The 19392-nt window shown below is 35.0% G+C and overlaps 1 protein-coding gene across 1 annotated transcript; it reads right to left on the reverse strand.

Annotated features, from left to right (window-relative positions):
* Window positions 1-702: 702 nt before the first annotated feature.
* kctd5a (potassium channel tetramerization domain containing 5a) lies at window positions 703-18671 on the reverse strand. The gene is made up of 6 exons (XM_039687067.2): window positions 18348-18671; window positions 15105-15213; window positions 14216-14307; window positions 12441-12536; window positions 2900-3025; window positions 703-1139 (listed from the first exon to the last, which is right to left on the reverse strand). Exons 1-6 carry the CDS (start codon window positions 18567-18569, stop codon window positions 1110-1112), a joined length of 675 nt encoding a protein of 224 aa, XP_039543001.1. The 5' UTR covers window positions 18570-18671; the 3' UTR covers window positions 703-1109.
* Window positions 18672-19392: the final 721 nt, after the last annotated feature.

Consider the following 19392-nt stretch of genomic DNA (forward strand, 5'->3'; position numbering starts at 1 on the left):
CAAGTTGAAACAAAGCAAATCAAAAACTGCAGTGTTAAACTATGTGGATAATATTTTTTTTTCACTCTTCTAGAAGTGCCCTTTCTGTCTCCATCACTTACCAAAGTGTGAACAAAAGAAGCCCTGCAACACCACTAATTAACAGTCACTGTCGTGTAAGTAAAGTGTTGTTCGAAACGGTATTGCCAAAACAAATCAGGCTCAATTTCTTAGTAGCCTTGCCTTAATTCTCCATCTAAACCAATTCTAGCTATAAACATCTCTTTCACAAAGTCAACGCGTTTCATTTGTCAACAGTGTCTGGTGTTTTTTTTTTTTTTTTTTGGGTCATGAAAAAAAAAAAAAAAACATTTAAAAAAGTTCCAGTTTAACAAAAATCCAAAAAAATGGAATGAATGTGGGGATGGAAGACAAACATTTTTAAACTGTTTTTAACCAACTCAAGGCAGCAACAGCAAAACCTCACGAAACTTTGAGGCAAACTGTTATGTTTCACCCTTCTGGTATAAAAACTAACACTACGCAAGTAAAAAAAAAATCATTATCTATTCCTACAAACATGCTAAAACAAAAATCCTTGCTATAAAAATCCACCATTCCCTACCAGTCGACGTTACGCATAAGCCATCTGAATATTGTAATCTCAATCAAAAATACTTTTTTCCACTCTCTTAACTATAATTTCAAATGATGAGATTTAACTTCCTGGCATAATATATACAGTTTTAAATATATATGTTTTTTTTTTCTTTTTTGACAAAAAATTGCTCATTGGACCACAAATGACGTGATAAACATATTTTGTGAAAGTCGGTTAGAGACCCTGAGTAAATATGATTGGACCAGATGTGATTGAGGCCCTTTTTGCTCAGCTTACTAATGACATGCATATTCCTACCTTTCAAACAAAACCATTCAGATAGATCTGCCGAAGTCAACAGTCCGGTATAACTGTGCAGGCACAAACAAGTGTCAATTATTCCAAATCAAAACAGAACATCCACTTTAAATAGGTTGTCATTCCGCTTGCCAAATTTCTCTCTCGGTGTGATATGGTGCATGTTGTTTTGCCCGGCAACTGCAGGACCGGAGGAAATAAAACCGCTGTTTCACATTCGAGAGCCTTGTTCTTGAAGAATCTGTAAGAGAGGAATAACTGTTAATGGATGGAGTGGATGATGAAAGTCAGCAATGTTTAGATAAAACAGGGGCGGACTTATTAAATATTCAAAACAAGATTTAAAATTCATCACAAAAAAAAAGAAGAAGAAAAATAAGAAAAAGAGAATCGTCTGGTTCACTTCAACACCGAATCGACTCTCAAATGTTCAAAGTAGTATTTGCAGAGTACATAACATTTATGAAAACATTTTAAATTATGTAAATAAATTAATATGGCTGTATGTTTAATAATAATAATAATAAGGGTTATAATTGTTAACTAAAACTATTAAAACATTTGTTGAAAAATGAAAAAATAAAATATTATAAACGTTAGTTGAAAAACTTTAAGTAAATAAAAATTAGAAATGTCGCCTTTACAATAAGCTAAAATAAGTTAAAATTAATTGAATAAAAATTAAGCTAAATCTGAATTAAAAATATATATTAAAAATAATAAAAACTAAAAATCACAAAACTACTAAAACAAATCAACCTAAATTAATATGGAAAGTAAAAATAAAATCTACACAACAAAATATTAATAAAATTATAATTAATATAATTAGTAAAATTTAATAAAATTTTTGGGAGAATTTCACTAATGTTCTACTTTGCTAATGTGACTTTGACTTTGCTTTGTATTTTACTACTTGGCTAATGGCAGTTTGGTTGAAAAAATAAATATATATATATATATATATATATATATATATTTATTAGGGCTGTCAAACGATTAATCGCATCCAAAATAAAAGTTTGTGTTTACATAATATATGTGGGTGCACTGTGTATAATTATTTTTTTATATATATATATATATATATACACACACATGCATATTTAAGAAAAAAAAATATATTTATATATAAAATATTTATATTTATATATAATATAAATTATATATAAATCTATATACAGTATATACATGAAAATATTTCTTAAAAATATACAAGCATGTGTGTGTTTTTATATATATGTATATAAAATAATTATACACAGTGCACCCACATATATTATGTAAAAACACAAACTTTTATCTTTTATTGAATATCTTTTAAAAATATATGAAAATCATATATGACTTCTTTTGCTATATCCCCTGGCCCCACCCGTGAGGCCTTTGCTTATTTGTTCAAGCGTTTGTGTGGACCTCACAGGAAGCGTACAACAATGCCTTGTATTGGTGATCTCACTCTAATGCGTTTATGACAGTGTATGACTTCTATTGACCTGGGGGGTGGGGGTACATTAAACATTGAGCAGGTTTCCCATCATTATCTAGGATAAAAAAGCAGACTGGATGAGCTAAGGATATGATTCTAGGGCTTTCAAATAGGCACGAGTACAGCCAGACAGCATGCGTCAAATTGAGCACTAGTAACAAGAGATTCAGAGATGGAGGGAGCGAGCGAGCGACACTGCCTTCAGCATTCAGCAGAGACCTAATTATCAGTTTAAGTGATATGTAAATGATGCCTCACCAAGAAATACTGGGGGAAAAAAAAGAAAGTATTTCCATATCCTCAGCGTGCACAGCATGCAGGGAAACAAAACACTCAGGCATGAACACATTTGATCTGGTTAATCAACTCTTTGAGTACTGTTATGCCATGTGACCATCTGAAGAGCAGAGCTGTGGGATATTTTCTTACGATCTGTGTGCAAGTGACTATTTCTGTCTGTGCACGAGGAATAGAGTGCATGGGAGACTGTAAAAGGGTTCTGTTATCCTCACCTTGGCCTTTTCACTGGGCTCGCTGTTTGTGCCGTATGACTGATTGTGCAGCTCCTTAGAGACCACGCAGAGGAACTCAGCTTGATCCTCATTTCCATAGTTGTAGGAAGAGCCGATACTAACCAACTGCCGGGAGAGAGGAAAGGAAAACACATGACGACAGTATTTCCATAGTGAACTGATTTGACTATGATACTATAAATTCAGTTTTTGCCTGATAATGATAATGAGTAAAACCACAAAAATCAAAAGAAAATAAAGAAAAACATGCTTGCATTAAAAGTAGGGTATTTTTTGTTATACTGGTTGATACTCTCTTCTCATCCTGATAGTAATTAATAATAACAGTGGTCTATGGGTTGGGCGATGTGGCAAAAATATCATATCACGTTTTTGTTGTGTTTTTCCAGGAAAAAATCACGATTTTATCACGATTCTTTTTCATGTTGGTTCGACTATTTTACAGGTGACTGAGCATTAAAGCCAAACCAATGTCCCAATTTTAAAAACAAAGCCTTACAAGGTAACAAAATATCAAAAAAATAATAATTGCAGACATTTCGGCCAAAGTGGTGATGGTAAAAAAAAAATCTGTCATTATTTGCTTTGTTTTAAAAAAAATAAGAACAGATGTACACATTACACATTCACGACTTAACAGACTAATGAAATAAACAGTGCTTTATTTAAGACTAGCATTCAAGAAATTAATTGAAAAAATATGAGTCAATGGTGACCAGCGACTGTATTGGAGCCCGACCAATAAAGGATTTTGAAGGCCGATACGATACAAATATTTGTTGTTTTTAAAATCCGATATTCCGATATATCGGCCGATATTTCAGAAACACGCAACAAAATATTAACAGATTTCTCTAACATTAGTTATTTGTTGTTAATTATTAGTTTTAACTAAAATATTATGATAATGCATAACTGGTTCTCTCTGCCCGACTCTTGCAGGATGTGGCGCGTTATTGTTGCCAACAGGGACACTGTAGAGTGCCCTCTGGTGGACAAACTATACAACTCCAACACTCATGAGATGGTTGAAGCGTGATTCGTCCGTTTTTATTTTTATTTTTGAAATATTCATTTATCGGCCATTATAACTGCCGATACCGATATTTTAGAAAATGTCTAATATCGGCCGATAATATCGGCCTGCCGATATATCGGTCTGGCTCTAGACTAGACTGTATGGTTAGCCACATTCTTCAAAATATCTTCTTTTGTGTTCAGCACAAGAAAGAAATGAATACAGGTTTGGAACAGCATTATTGTTGATGACAGAATTTTCATTTTTGGGAGAACCGTCCCTTTAAAGGCACACTATGCACTCTCTGGTTTTTTTGTAAAACAGTGACCTCTAGAGCCGCTGTGGTGTACTTGCACTGTCGTAAATAACCGTTATTCCCCTGTTACTGCATATCTACTGAACTACTGTCAAGTGCTAGACTGCTTTTTAACAATAAAGTTGCCTATCGCGTTTGCTGGCTTATAGCGTTTTTACATGATTTCTGCAAAATCAGAAGTAAATAGCCTATAGTGTATAGGCTACTGTATAATTTCATTCATGTTTTTTGATTGTAATGTAAACATTACAAAATGTCAGATGACATCAATCAAGTTAAATGTACGTCGCATTATTTCATAACATTGGACGTTATGATTTAGACATGATTACAATTTATCATAATAGCAAATTGTGTTCAATTATTTACAACCTCTAGGCTTATATATATCCTAATAATTATGTGAGATATTGACTATGTCCTCATGGTAATCGCAAGAATCAACATCAACAGCGTCAAGATTTGATTGATTCATAATCAACACAATTTGAAGTTACAGTAGGGAAGTGTACTGTTAGTCAGATAAACTTGATATAACAGTAACTTACACACGTCATAAGAAATCCGAACCAGACACAGGACTAAAGATACGTGATAAATACACATCACAACACCTGAGTTCAGCTGGCAAACTAGCTCTTGTGGCAAGCTCGGCAATAAAACATAACGAAAAAAACAACAAGACTAAGAGAAACGACTGTTTTTAGGAAGTCTGCTTAAAGCTCTGGTAATCGAAAGCTATAGACATATGTGAGAATTATTGAACTGGTCTTATTATCAACAACGGATGAATGAACAGCACCGTAAAAAATTACATACCACAAGCCAGTGCAGAAACATACAATATAGAAACAAGTATATAAATACAAACAAGTTTATAAATAAGAGATTTACTTTCAAGTCCATCAACAAGATCGCCAGGTCAGCATCGCAGTTACAATCCAGTGCAGCTTTTAAGCTCGCGCCAACGAGTGAAAGCCCGACCGAGTGGACTCTTGTCCGGTTTCTACTAGCACGGTCCGATTCTCTTTCCCTTTTTCGAAAGTAGCTTCATACAGTATGATGTTGTTGATGCGTGTGACGTCGTTGCCGTAAACCATTTCGTGATTCTCACGCGCTGTGTCAGGGGCGCCACTCTCAAACTTGCATGGCTGGTTTTTCCGGCGGCGTCCCCCCCAAGCTTTCCTACCAGGATGATTCGCCCTACTATGACTTTGTTAACCACCAAAACGATTTTGAAGCTGTTATATTAAGGTACAGATCTTGCATAGAGTGCCTTTAAGGACAAGCAGCAACATGTTTACTATGAGGCTACTGTCATTAAGACCTGCACACGACGTGCCTAATACACACGTAAATTACACGTTTGCTATCACTTTAGACATAACCAACTGTGTTTATGCAAACCTTGTGTGTATTTGACAGTATTAGCGGACTAGAAAGATAACTTGTAACCAGGCGCTGTTTGACAGGCTTTTAGTGTGTGTACTTTAGGTACTCAGAAAAGTGCATGTTAGAACAGCGCATCAACACAGGAAAGAAATGTTTAAACAGCAAGGCTTTAAAGCACATGCAAACAGTGAAATTTTGTGAACTGCAGTGTCCTGTATCTGTGATTTAAAGGGCACCTATTATGCAAAATTCACTTTTACATAGTGTTTGAACTTTAAACATAAATGTGTGTCGGCAGTGTGTGAGCAAATCCACCCAGTGTTTTTTTTACAATCTCAATAAATCATATGCACTGCCTCAGAACGAGCTGTTCTAAGATTCAGCGCTTTGTGACGTAGAATTGAGCAAGGGGTTTGATTGACAGTGTGGTTGTGGCATAGACCCCGCCCTCGGTGATCTGTACACCATCCTCCATTGTTTCAACGACAGCCGGTAATGTCTCTTGGAAACATAAGTGTTGTGTTGTGGGATGGGATGTAATAATGACATACATAGTAGTTTTCACCTATTTCCGACATCAGAGCCACTGAAAACACAGTGGATGTATTGTATTTTGGAAGTTTAAGTGGCGCCTTTCCTTCGTAAATAATTTTATGTTTGAGCGAATCATTCGACTGACTGTTTTGTGAACGAGGGTCGATTCAAAGTAGTTATTGCTTCAAAGTTAATCCTCAAGTGTGGATCGTCGTCTACTGTTTGCGATCCACCGTCACCTCCAGTAACAGTAAGTGTATTTTATGATTTTTGAGACAATAGTTGTTTCAGTCGATGTCAGCCAATTCAACAACAAATGCGTCTAAAGTTGTCGTCGACGTAGGATGTCTGTGTATATAATTTAAACCTTGTTTGTATAGTGTGTGACCACACGTTTATAAAAGAGCCAGACCGATATATCGGCAGGCCGATAATATCGGCAGGCCGATAATATCGGCCGATATTAGGCATTTTCCAAACTATCGGTATCGGCAGTTATAATGGCCGATAAATTAATATTTCAAAAATAAAATAAAAAAAAACGTTGTTACAGTGTAGTTGACTGACTGTCCTTTTAACTTTTGACAATGTGACTTAAGTATTTCTTTAATAGTACATGACAGTTATAGCAATGAGACGCATCATCTCTCCTTGGCCTGTTATATTGAAAATGTATATTTTACAATTTGCATTATGACGTTATCCATTACTAAATTATGGAACATCATAGACTAGCTAACCACAAAGCTAGCTAATGCCACTATCATCAGTGGAAGACCGCTAACGTTAACATTAATGAGCTTTGGTTCCTCTATCCTGTTGCGACAATAAAAGAAACAAGTTTCTTTTTAAAATGCATTATCATATTATTTTAGTTAAAACTCATACATAACTACAAATAACTAATGTTAGGGAAATCTGTTAATGTTTTGTTGTGCTTTTCTGAAAAAAAAAAAAAAAATAAATAAATAAATATCGGCCGATATATCGGAATGTCGGATTTTAAAACCAACAAATATTTGTATCGGTATCGGCCTGCAAAATCCTTTATCGGTCGGGCTCTAGTTTATAACTGTTTTAACACTTTTTAAATACTGCAACTTCTGCAATTACACTTACAATTACAATCAAAAATATAGTGTAATGTCACCAAAGTGCCTTCTTATCTTTGATCAAGTAAACAAACAGGTAACGGCTATGCATGTAAAATTCAAACAAATAAAAACAAATATAAAATATTCTAAATAACCTGAATTTCTGAAGTGCAGCTTAATAATACCCCAGTTTCATCTTTTTATTTATAACAACAGCATTAATATTGACAACAGGAAAAATGTAAAATTAAAAATTAAAATAAATAAAATTACTTACAAAGTCAAATGCTTTGAAATTGAGAACATAAAATAAAGAACAGGAGTCTATCAACTTCATAAATGTAAGCATTCGTCTAAACTATGGTTGTAAAAGGTTTGTGTTGTTCAATACACCAAAGGAGTGAAGAGAATGGAATTACAGAGTCCATCTCATTTGGCATGTTATCATAATTAATCATTTTTAGCTGGTCTACATTATGAAATACCTGCTGACAGAACGCTGTTTTTATCTCTGTGTTTACACATAACTTCTCTCAATAATTAAAGCACCATTTTCGGGGTATCTCTCGGGGTCCCCCTACAGTTGGGAAACAGTATGGTCTTCTACTACTGTCGTAAAATCTGTCATGGTTACACTAGGGAATACACGCGTGCATTTGTTGAGAAGCGATACCCCCGAACTCTGCAGAAGGAAGGAGATCTCACATCTTGGACAGACTCCAGTGTTTCGTGTGAAATGTCTTCATCCCAGGTGCATTGGCATATATTTCAGCATGTCTTATGAATATAGTTTCATGGGCTTAATTTTCATGTCAAAAGATTACGTAGCTCACGTTTAAAAGTCAGCGTATTTATAGTAACGTTAACCTATAGGCTACTGTTTTACATAATGGCTATGCTAATTCAATGTTTGTGTGGTGGATAATAGCCATATTGTCAATATTATAATATCAAGCTGCAATGAATCTGCAAATTTGAAAAATTGATTTGCATTAAAGCCTGAGGCAAGACACTTTCACCAGAAAAAGAAATAACAAGCATGACCATGAGCCTGCAGACATAGGAGAGTTATCCTGACCGATTATTTTGTCCATCTAATCATGGATTATTTACTTGCAAGAATGCAGCCCCTACCAAACTCAGTAATCAGTATACTTTCACGTCTCGATCTGGCATGAGCTGCCCGCCCCGGCTCTACAGGGATGCTTGAGTGTGTTAAGCGCCCTCAAAAGAAAAGCAATGCAGTCTACATTGGATGCGGCGAGGGATGAAGCTACACAACACATTACCAACAGTAAATTAATCGTGCACGCGCTCTGTTTCTGACGCACTTCACATTTGCTAGGCGGGGGAAGATTGATGCACTGGACCGGAGCCATGACAACATACAGAAGTAAAAAAAAAAAAATGCTTGTTGGGCTCTTGCGTCGGAATTTGAGGAAGTGATGTATGCCGTAAAGCAGTCGAATTTTGTAGTTATTTTTTGTGCTCGGGTTCCTACCCCCACCCGAACTTACAGAGTGCCAGTAAAAGCGATACAGACACTGTCAGGCTATGGCAAACCTGTCATTCAACCAGCCCGTTCTCATCCTTTAGCGTCACATAGAACGTATATGACAAAACGGCGCTATACTACGCACATGGCACCCTTTATCGTTAATATAACACCCTACCCTACCCCACACCTAGGTTAAGGTTTTGGAAAAATATTATAAAGGTTGAAAAAGTTACAGAGTGCTGCTTTAATAATTTACACAGATCTGTAATTATTTAGATGTTCATAAGTAAAATAAAGATTAAATAGTATATGTTTATATTACCGGTATTTAAGAAGCTTAAAATGGGTGGATTGTGTTGTGTTTTATTTAATTACTGTAAAGTTACGTCTTTATAGACAGAGAAAAATCACTCACTGCTCTTGACTCTTTATCAACTGGTTAACCTGCTGAAGCAACTCTAAATATCAACTGTGCTAATAAAGGGATACTCCACTTTTTTGGAAATAGGCTCATTTTACCACTCCCACAGAGTTGAACAGTTGAGTTTTACCATTTTTTAATCCATTCAGCCGATGTTCTGATATTTAGAAGAATACCAATAGTAGGAAAACTACTGATATTATCAGTATTTACTACTGAGTGTTATCAGTAGTAAAACTACTGATAACTACCTACTATTTTTTCCATAGTAGGAAAAAAATATACTATGGAAGTCAATGAGACCAGAAACTGTCTGGTTACTGATATTCTTCTAAATATCAGAAAGTCGTCTGAATACAATCGAAAACGGTAAAACTCAACTGTTTAACTCTGGGGGAGTGGTAAAATGAGCCTATTTCCAAAAAAAAAAAGTGGAGTATCCCTTTAAATTAAAGATACAATATGATACGAGCAATCATATGAATAGTGAAAGGAACAGTAGCTCCTACAAAAGTGTAACAGACATAATTAGGCATGAAAATAACTGAAGAAACTATCTTCTAAGTCAATTCATATTCTTTTGGCTTCTCTGCCCAATATTTAAGTTAAAAATACAATGAAAGTGCAGGTGTCGGTAATCGGTACGGGCAAGCACTAAAAATAAAGTATAGGTATCGGACACGTTCTGGAATAAGTGGTATCAGGGCATATAGACATGTATTTCGTAAAATTTAGTAGCATTAAAATTAGTCCAATATTAATACAATTATACAAAAATAAGCTAATTTAAAATGTATATAATAATATATGTATATTTTATATGTATATAAAAATATATAATATAATATTTTAGTAAATGTTAAAATTAATATTAACAGAGATTTAGAAATGCAGTTCATTATTAGTACATGTTATACTAGAGGCTTAGTAAAACAGAATCACAACATTAATGACATATATATAAGTATTTTCTAATAAGTTATGATGGGTGATGACATCTAACGCTGATGGAAATAACCCAACATTGTATGTATCGTTGCTTTCATCCACAGCATTTTCAAAGGTGCATTACAGGGAATTCCTGGCATTCTGTCACCTTACAGCTGCCCATAAAAGGTAACACTTCAGGACGAGCCAAAAGCAGGTCAGGAGAGCCCACACACCTCACTCACTTCGCTGGGGAAAACCCTCCTATACCACACGGTTCATTCTTTGGCCAACGGCACCTCTACACCACATATAGACAGAAAAACACCCCCATTCACTACAGTTTTCAGTGGATGGATGTCAGTTCATACAAACCTGAACCGAGTTGGTTCATAGGTTTTATGAGCATTGATTTAACGGGCTGGTTGTTTTGCAAACTACCGTCAGAATAGTAAAATTAGCATCCCAAAATTTTAATCAGTAAGTTACTGTACGTCTAACCATTAGCTTAAGATCACCATCACCAAAATCCATCACATTTAAAGAACAGCGCATTAATCACGGTTGTTACACCCACCCTACAACAGACACGACAGACGACCACAACATCGAGGAAGGAATTGCGGAATTGGCGGAAACGCGGAATTTCATGGGATTTTACATATTTGGTTTGAAATTCTGTTTTTGTGTGAATTTCAGAAGAACGTATGTCTGGTGAAAACGCAGACCGGGGGAAGCAAATCTGGGCAACGTGCACACCGCTTTAAAAACAATTGAAATATCTTTTCGTTTGATATGTAATCTTTTCTGATAAGTTATGTACCCCTGTCTTATGTCTTTTTTTTTTCTTTCCATTTATTTGTTCTATATCGTGACTGTTTTCTTCTTTGCTTATGTTTCAAATAAAAAAACGCTAGCGCCAACTTCAAGCATAACAATTACAAAGGCGGACTCCATCGTGTTTCTGCAAATGTTTCTCCTGGATTTGCGATCCTTTATTATGGTCAGAAAAGATGTTTAGAACACATCTAAACCCGCCCCAGCCCCCAATGTAAGTATGACGTGGTAAAAGAACAATTCTAGTCCAGCAAAGAGTTGGTGCCGCTTTGGAACCAGTTTTCCCGGCCGAGAACCAGCTCTTTGGCTGTCGAAACACAAAGAACTGGTTCGCGTGCAGGCACCGGCTCCGAACCGGTTCTCAAAATGCTTTGGTGGAAAAGGGGCTTATGAGGCGCCGGACTGGACAAAAGCGAAACGAACTCTGTGAGCAACACTGGGCAAGGGAGAGACAGACTGTGACTTTATTTAAACTTATATAAATTAATATAATTTATATTACTGGACAGTTTAAAGCTCATAACCATATTTTGATGTCACTTGAAGAGTGCAGTGCTATTTTGCATCATGCAGTATTTGTCCTGAAAAGGCTACAGAGTAAATGTCTGTATTACCTCAATAAATTTAAGGTCATTCCTAATTTATTTGTATTTTTTTTTAATACATTTTAATCATTAACTTTAAAAGCACACAGCTAAAATAACAGTCAAGGGTAAAAAAAAAAACCTAATTCCCAAAAATTCAAACGGAAAGAAACCGAATTTGGATTTTTATTTTATGGACTTTCTTTTTATGGACTTTTATTTAAAAAAAAATAAAAAGGATTTCATAGGGCCCTACATCAGATGGTAACTATACATCCAGCAATCCCATCGCAGACAACCGATGTTATACCATTTTGTTCAAACCACTATTAAAAAAAATGAAATCTCTTATACTCACCAAGGCTGCACTTATTTGATTAAAAAATTCAGCAAAACAGAAATATATTGTGCAACATTGTAATTTAAAATAAATGATATATTTATTCTGAAGCCATTACGCCAGTGTTCAGTGTCAAATGATCCTTCAGAAATCATTACGTTGATTTGCTGCTCAAGAAAAATACATTACTATTAATGTTGAAAACAGTCGTGCTGCTTGATATTTTTGTGGAAACTGCAATATTTTTTTTTTTTTTCCCAGAACTCTGAATTGAACATTCAAAGAACAACATTTATTTGAAATAGGCCTATGTCACAAAAAAATTGGAAGTGCGACATAGGCCTATAGAAAACCTTTGTAACTTAAATGTGTTTTCTTTCGATCAATTTAATGCATCCCTTTTCTTAAAAAATATGCAGAAATCTTATTGGCCCGAAACCTTTGAATGGTAAAGTCTCGGCCACGAACCGAAATAGAACAGAAATTTTGAGCGTCTCAAATTAAAACTCCTCAGTATGCTAAAAACAAGTGATTAATCCCAGTGTTGTGCTTCAATCACCTGTTCAAACTTCCAGCCATCTGACATGGTGGAGACCATCTGTGTCAGTTCCTCCTCCTGACACTGTAGGACTCTGTAGACGTGCTTCACAGGGAGCTGAGGGCGGCAGAAGAAAGACTTTGAGAATACAAAAAAAAAAAAAAAAAACCTGCCATATTATGCAAAGTCAAGGCACACTTTTTCTTTTTGTCTGTGCTTTGATTTAATTGTAAAATGATTCTGTCATTCCTGCAGACCTACAGATGTCATCGGATTAAGGTGCTGAGAAGGCAGGTTTCAGAGGACACCTTTGTCATGGAATACAGCAGGAGCATTTTGAAAGGACCATGCAGACCAGTTAATATGTTTGTTTTGCATCAATGTGCCACAAATACAAGTGTGTAAAGTGTATAATGAATTTGAATATATTCCATTCAATTAAAGATTTGACGCTAAGGGGTTTTATGAAAGATTTACACATACATTTGCTCTGCTTCAAGTTTGTTTCCAACAGGGAATACAACATTCAAAAAGGCAATTGTGACATTTTTTCAGAATGGCGAGATTATATCCCACAATTCTGACTATTTATTTTTTCAGGACTAATAGTTTATATCCCACAATTCTGTCTATTTATTTTTTCAGGACTAATAGTATCCCAAAATTCTGCCTATTTTTTTGTTTTGTTTTTTTTAGAGTTTAATCCCGCAATTAAAAAAAATATTAATAATAATAATAATAATAATAATAATATATATATATATATATATATATATATATATATATATATATATAGTGTTCCGGAATGGGCATGTCATTTTTTAGCAATCAAAAAGCAAGTCTAATTAATTGAAATCATGTACTATGAACATTTAAGAAAAAAAAAAAAAAAATATATATATATATATATATATATATATATATATATATGAAAAAATTCCACACTAATTCTGTGTTAGTGTGGCCAACTTTTTGTCAAATAACGTGCTGCACAATGAGCTTTATTGTTAAAATTAAAACTTGGATTATTCCTTAAATTCAGCTTTGTTCAAAAAAATTCATAATTTATTTGGATTAGTGTTACTATTATTACATCTGGACATATCTAAATTCTACTGTACAACAGTAATATATTTCTGTCAAGTTAAACCAAACTTTTGTTTTGACGGGTTGCCGTGAAGACTTTTTGAGTTTCTGTGTGTTTGTCATGATGATAGTTTCTCAAATGAAGCGGTTAAATGATCACAAAATGACTTTCAGAGTGGATCTAGAGCCTGGAGAGGAAGTTCATGCATTTCTGTCTTCATAAAGGCAAAAAACAGCGCAAGCTTCAGTGTGTGTGATATATGAAACTACGCGTCGGCTGCACCATTCATTCACACGGAACAAGGCAAGCAGGAATCGTATTTAAATAGACTTTGTGGTTTAATATTCACACACACTAGTCTACATCGCGATTTGATTTCAAGCGTAGTGAACCGCTTTTTATTTATTCCTCGAAAATATACAGTAAATTCCTTTTTTATGACTGGATTTCGTCAGCATTTTCGGGGGGGCAGGGGTCGTTTATGGGTAGGGTAGGGGACAATGGTAGGGGAAACATTGATCACAACCGCAAGTTTCTATCCCACAATCCTGACAATTTTTCTCAGAACTGTGAGTTTACATCCCGCAATTCTGACCATTTTTCTCAGCATTTTGAGAAACTTGCAATTGCGAATAAATATTTAAAAGTGTAAACACTTAGATTAGTTGTTTTGATAGACACAAAGTAGCACAATCTTAACATGACTTACCTGAGCCGTTTTACAATCCCGCTCCCTGATTTTGTCTTTAATCAGTTTAATCAATGAAGTGATATTGTAGAATTCAGCCTCTTCCAGCACACCTGAGAAACATTTTCCAGACAAAATGTTTAAATAAAAACCAAAATATCATAGACAAAACAGCTTGATGTCCAAAACATGCAGAACATAAAGGAGTAGTTAACTTTTAAAAACAACTTTTGCTGATAATTTACTCACCCCCATGTCATCCAAGATGTCCAAGTCTTTCTTTCTTCAGTCAAAAATAAATTAAGGTTTTTGATGAAAACATTCCAGGATTTTCTCCATATAATGGACTTCATTAGGAACCAAACGGTTCAAGGTCCAAATGAGAGTTTCAGTGCAGCTTCAAAGGGCTTTAAACGACACCAGACGATGAATAAGTGTCTATGCTAAAAAAAGAGCAAATCTTTTTTTTTCCGAATCATTTCGTTCATTGAATGAAGCAAATGACTCGAAAAAAGATTTGTTCATTTTGATGAACGAGTTCGAACAGAAGTCACAAACGCGCATCACAGAACAGAGCAAGGCGAGCGTTTGAGCTTATAAAACAAAGTTTTTTTGTTTTTTTTTAAATGATCGATCGTGAAGAAACTTGAACCGTTTGGTTCCCAATGAAGTGCATTATATGGAGAAAAATGCTGGAATGTTTTCATCAAAAACCTTAATTTCTTTTTGACTGAAGAAAGAAAGACGTGGACATCTTGGATGACATGGGGGTGAGTAAATTATCAGCAAAAGTTTTTTTTTTGTTTTTTTTAAAGTGAACTACTCCTTTAAAAACAAGTTACAACTGATTTTGAAATCTAACAACATGTCCAGACATATCTAAAAGTTCTTAATGGCATTCCCATCATACCTTCCTCTGCAAGGCCTCTGTTCAGCACCAGCTTCCCATGTCTCAGATAGTTGAGCACCGGACCAAAATAAGTGGGATCACGGTCTATCAAATAAGCACCCGTGTCATCCTGGATGAGGAAAGAGCGATATCAGAATGACGATGCTTGTTTGCAAAGCGATTTCAGCATTATAAACATCATGCAGATTATTAAATCTGGCTATAATGACTTTTCAGATAGTTTGTTCAAATTATAGAACATTTTAAAAGAAATAATAGGCAGTGTCTTGTCAGTACTCAAGGGTATATGACTTTATCTGTACTCAAGGTGTGGCTGACATTTAACATACATGCAGCAAAGCCCATAGGGACGCTGATCCATCTCCAGCACAACATGATTACCACGGATCAATATTGAGGTCAGGAAAGAAGAGAGCTTTACTCCACAACATATGCCCTTAATAAAGAAAGCAATTGGCAAGAGCAACTTTACAGATAAAATTTCTATTTTTTGTAATGAAAACAACTTCATTTATCAGAAATATTTTTGACGAAGCAGAGGAACATAAGCAACGACTTGTCTTTTAGCAGCTTTCAACTGCCGTTGCCCTAATAAATGATGCATACTGACCTTTAAAAGTTTAAAAGCATGCAGGCAACCTATTTCTTCTTGTGTCACATAGAAGAAACTAGAGGATTAGTTAAAAAAAATACCAGTATATACTTGTATGACATGATATATCTTAGTGCATTCACTAATTATACTAGTTTAATTGGTTGCTAATTCTATTCAGGATCAATTCCTGCAAATTATTACGCGTTGTGTGTGCGAGCATTAAAAGATTTGTAGTTATATTAACTGTTTTGCTCACAGTTTAAAAAAGTAAGGTAAAGGTATTTAACAACCAATAACTCAATAGAAAATAATAAATAACTAAATAAAAAGCTTACTTGATTTCACTAATATTAAATTCTTATTTACAAAGTAAACTGACTCATTGTTTACTCCTGATAAACACTTAGAAAATAGTTTTAAAACAATTCTACTAAACCACATAAATAATATTAATAATTTGTAATATTGTCAGTTTAACCAGATAAACATTAGAGAAATGGTTTAATTCGATAAACACTAGTTTAACACAATAATTCATATATTTAGATAAGCACTAGTAAAATGTTTTATAGCATAAGATTGCATACTAAAAGGCCACTGAAGTGCCTTGGAACATGCACCTTTTTTTGTACGACTAATTTATGTAATATCCATTGTAAAAGGAAGCTACGGCCTTCCCTAAAAGTTGCTAAATGTCTTTAGATGACATCATTTGTGAATTAGCATATTAATGATGTCATTGCGTCATACTTGCATTATGTCATTTTTTTAAAAAAAAATTTTTTGTCAGACAACAGAACGAGTAGCTATATGATGAATGACTTTTTTTATAGGCCTATGTTGAAAATTATCTGAATTGAGAGAGTTTGTGAACCAGATGAAATAAGGCTCTGTGATATTGAGTGAGTATTACAAATAATAAGCCCAAGATAAGAAAGGAAATTAAAATGGTCAAACTAAATTCTTTAAATATAAAAAAAGAAAAGTCCGTGGAAAAACACTTCTCATTCGCGTCTGTCAGCAGCCGTGCACTCAACAGATCATTCACTGAGAGAATGCTAAATCTTTTTTTTTTGCTAAACGGGTCTGAAAAGTCGCTAAAAATAGCGACAAAGGTGCTAAGTTGGCAACACTGGGCGGGATATATTGAACGGCTCCTCCCCCTTTTCAAATAGCCAATAGCATTTACCTCACAAACTGCAAGTCGTACTTGATAGCACCATGGAAGCGAATCCGAGCGCTGGTGAAACGTTGGATTCAATAGTAAAGCTGTGAATAAATTCTAGCAATTTCATTCTTAACTAACGTACAGTTAGAAAACGTAATCAAACTCAAGCTTTTGAGCAACCAAACTCATATCTCCAACCGATACGGTTCCGTGACGTGTGAACGGTTGCTTTGGCCAGGTGGAATTTATAGCATGGGGGCGAAGCTTTAGATTCTAGAGAGCATTTGATTTGACAGAAGAAGTGATGAGAAGCTGAAGTCTGTGGTGATGTCATAAAAATACGTGATCCATTTTTCCAGGAAGTGGGAGACTAAGTTTTGAACGCTTATCTCCTAAATGTGAATTTTGTCATTGTTTTCGAACACACCAGCTTATTCATAACCTAAATCTACTGATTATGAATAATAAGTGTGCAATTTATGGATTGGTACTGTATGGAGAATGACATTTCATAACCCTGCAGCTATAACATATTCATGCACAAAGCAACGGACCTTTAACATTAAATATTTTGCATTGGATATTGATGCATTAGATGTAGTAAATTAACTTTCCGACAATAATAAAGCATTTAATAGCCATATAATAATGCTAATAAATACATTTTCATGAATTGTTAGTTAATAATGCATTAGTGTTTATTCAACTCGATATCTTCATACTGGTATTCATGTTCATATCATTAATGTTTAATATTTTGAATAATTAATTTAAATTTTAAAAATATTCATGTTAAAACTGCACCACACATGACACGAACCAAGATTAGTAAATGATGTAAGAGTATTGCTTATTATTAATTCATGTTAACGTTAATGGTAAAGACGTAATGTTATTATAAACAGTTAAGTTACCAACATTTCAATAGTTCATAACTAGAAACTTTGTTAATATTTCTAAGTATCCAGTCAGAAAAAAAATCAAATTGTTAAACAGGCAAGTAATCTTTGTTTTATTATTATTTAAGGTTTAGTGAAAACAGTAATGAAAGTTCTGCAATTAAATTAGCACTTGACATGTAACGTTAGCATGCAAGTTTGTAACGTTACTGATAAAATAACTATAGGCGATGTATTTTTGTAACTTATGTTCGTATTTAAACGAGCAAATGCTTATCAAATTATACTACAAGCAGCATCTTTAAACATAATCTGACAGACAAAAGCTAACTTTTAATAGTAAACAAGCCACATCAAGTGTTATCAGTTAAGCTAAGCTAGTAAGCGGAGCTCCATTGACTGTAACTTTACTAGCTAGCCGTCCAGCTAAAACAGTAAAATACATTAATACAGCGAAATGTTAGACTATAAACCCATTATTTTGCGTCTACACAGTTAAACTGATTTGCCTAAAGTCCGGATACGTGAAGTCGCGGTTAGTGTTCACTGTCATGCTAGTGAAGAGCTCGCGGTATAAATACCTTGTCAGAGTCGAGGTCGGGGTCGGCCTGGCACAGGCGGTACAGGAAAGACTTCGGGTCTCTGCACAGCGTTTGTCTCGTCGTGAGAAAGTACGTGCCGCCGACGTTCAGGCGAACCCATTTGGACGAGCCGCTTCCGGGCGGCTGCAGTCTCTCCCCGGGAAAAAGTGCGGGACACCTCCGACCATTCGAGCCGCTCGGGTCAGGGCTCTTCTCCGCCATCCCTCCTCTGGCTCCCGCTGCCTGGCTGTCGACTGATGGGACTGAGCTGACTCTGAACGAGACTAGAGCAGGAAGTGTGTGGGGAGTTTGAGAGCCGCTGTTCCCTGAGCCCTCCCTTCACACAGGCTCCGTCACCATACACACAGAGATGCCTATCTAGACCGCACGTTTCCCACCCAAGAATACTGAAAGCGCCGTGATGCGCATCCTAGCTAGGCAGCTCTTTACGTCTTGAACGTTTGGAACAATTATGTCATTGTTGTTTAGGCGTTTAAAACAGCCACATGATTTTTTTTTTTTTTTAACAGCCACATGATTATAGACATATATATGACTGCCAAAGTGTGTACAGTAGCCTAGTATTAAACACTAGTAAAACCACTTAGGCTACTTAAATTGTTTAGTCAGATGAACACCTTTTTTTTTGTCAAATTGTTAATAATACAATGATTTATATAGAAGTATAGAAGTCAATTTCTGTCACATATGAAGAAGAAAAAAGGCATTCTTTGGTATGGTGAGGCATACTTCTTGTGAAATAAGTCCAAAAATTACCAGATAAAAAGCTGAAATTATGAATGACTAGATCAATTGACAAGGTAAAAAGTCAGAAGAACAAAGGCATTCTTTGGTACTGTGAGTCATAATTGTTGTGAGATAAGTCCACAAATTACCAGATAAAAAGCTGAAATTATGAATGACTAAATCAATTGACAACATAAAATTGAGATTAAAAAAATACTAAATTATGAGGAAAAAAGTCAGTTATGACAAAACATCGAAATAAAAAAGATAAACTCTTATGATAAACTACGTACAAAAT

Source organism: Pimephales promelas, chromosome 3 (genome assembly GCF_988280905.1).
Source record: "Pimephales promelas chromosome 3, fPimPro1.hap1.1, whole genome shotgun sequence".
Classification (NCBI taxonomy): domain Eukaryota; kingdom Metazoa; phylum Chordata; class Actinopteri; order Cypriniformes; family Leuciscidae; genus Pimephales; species Pimephales promelas.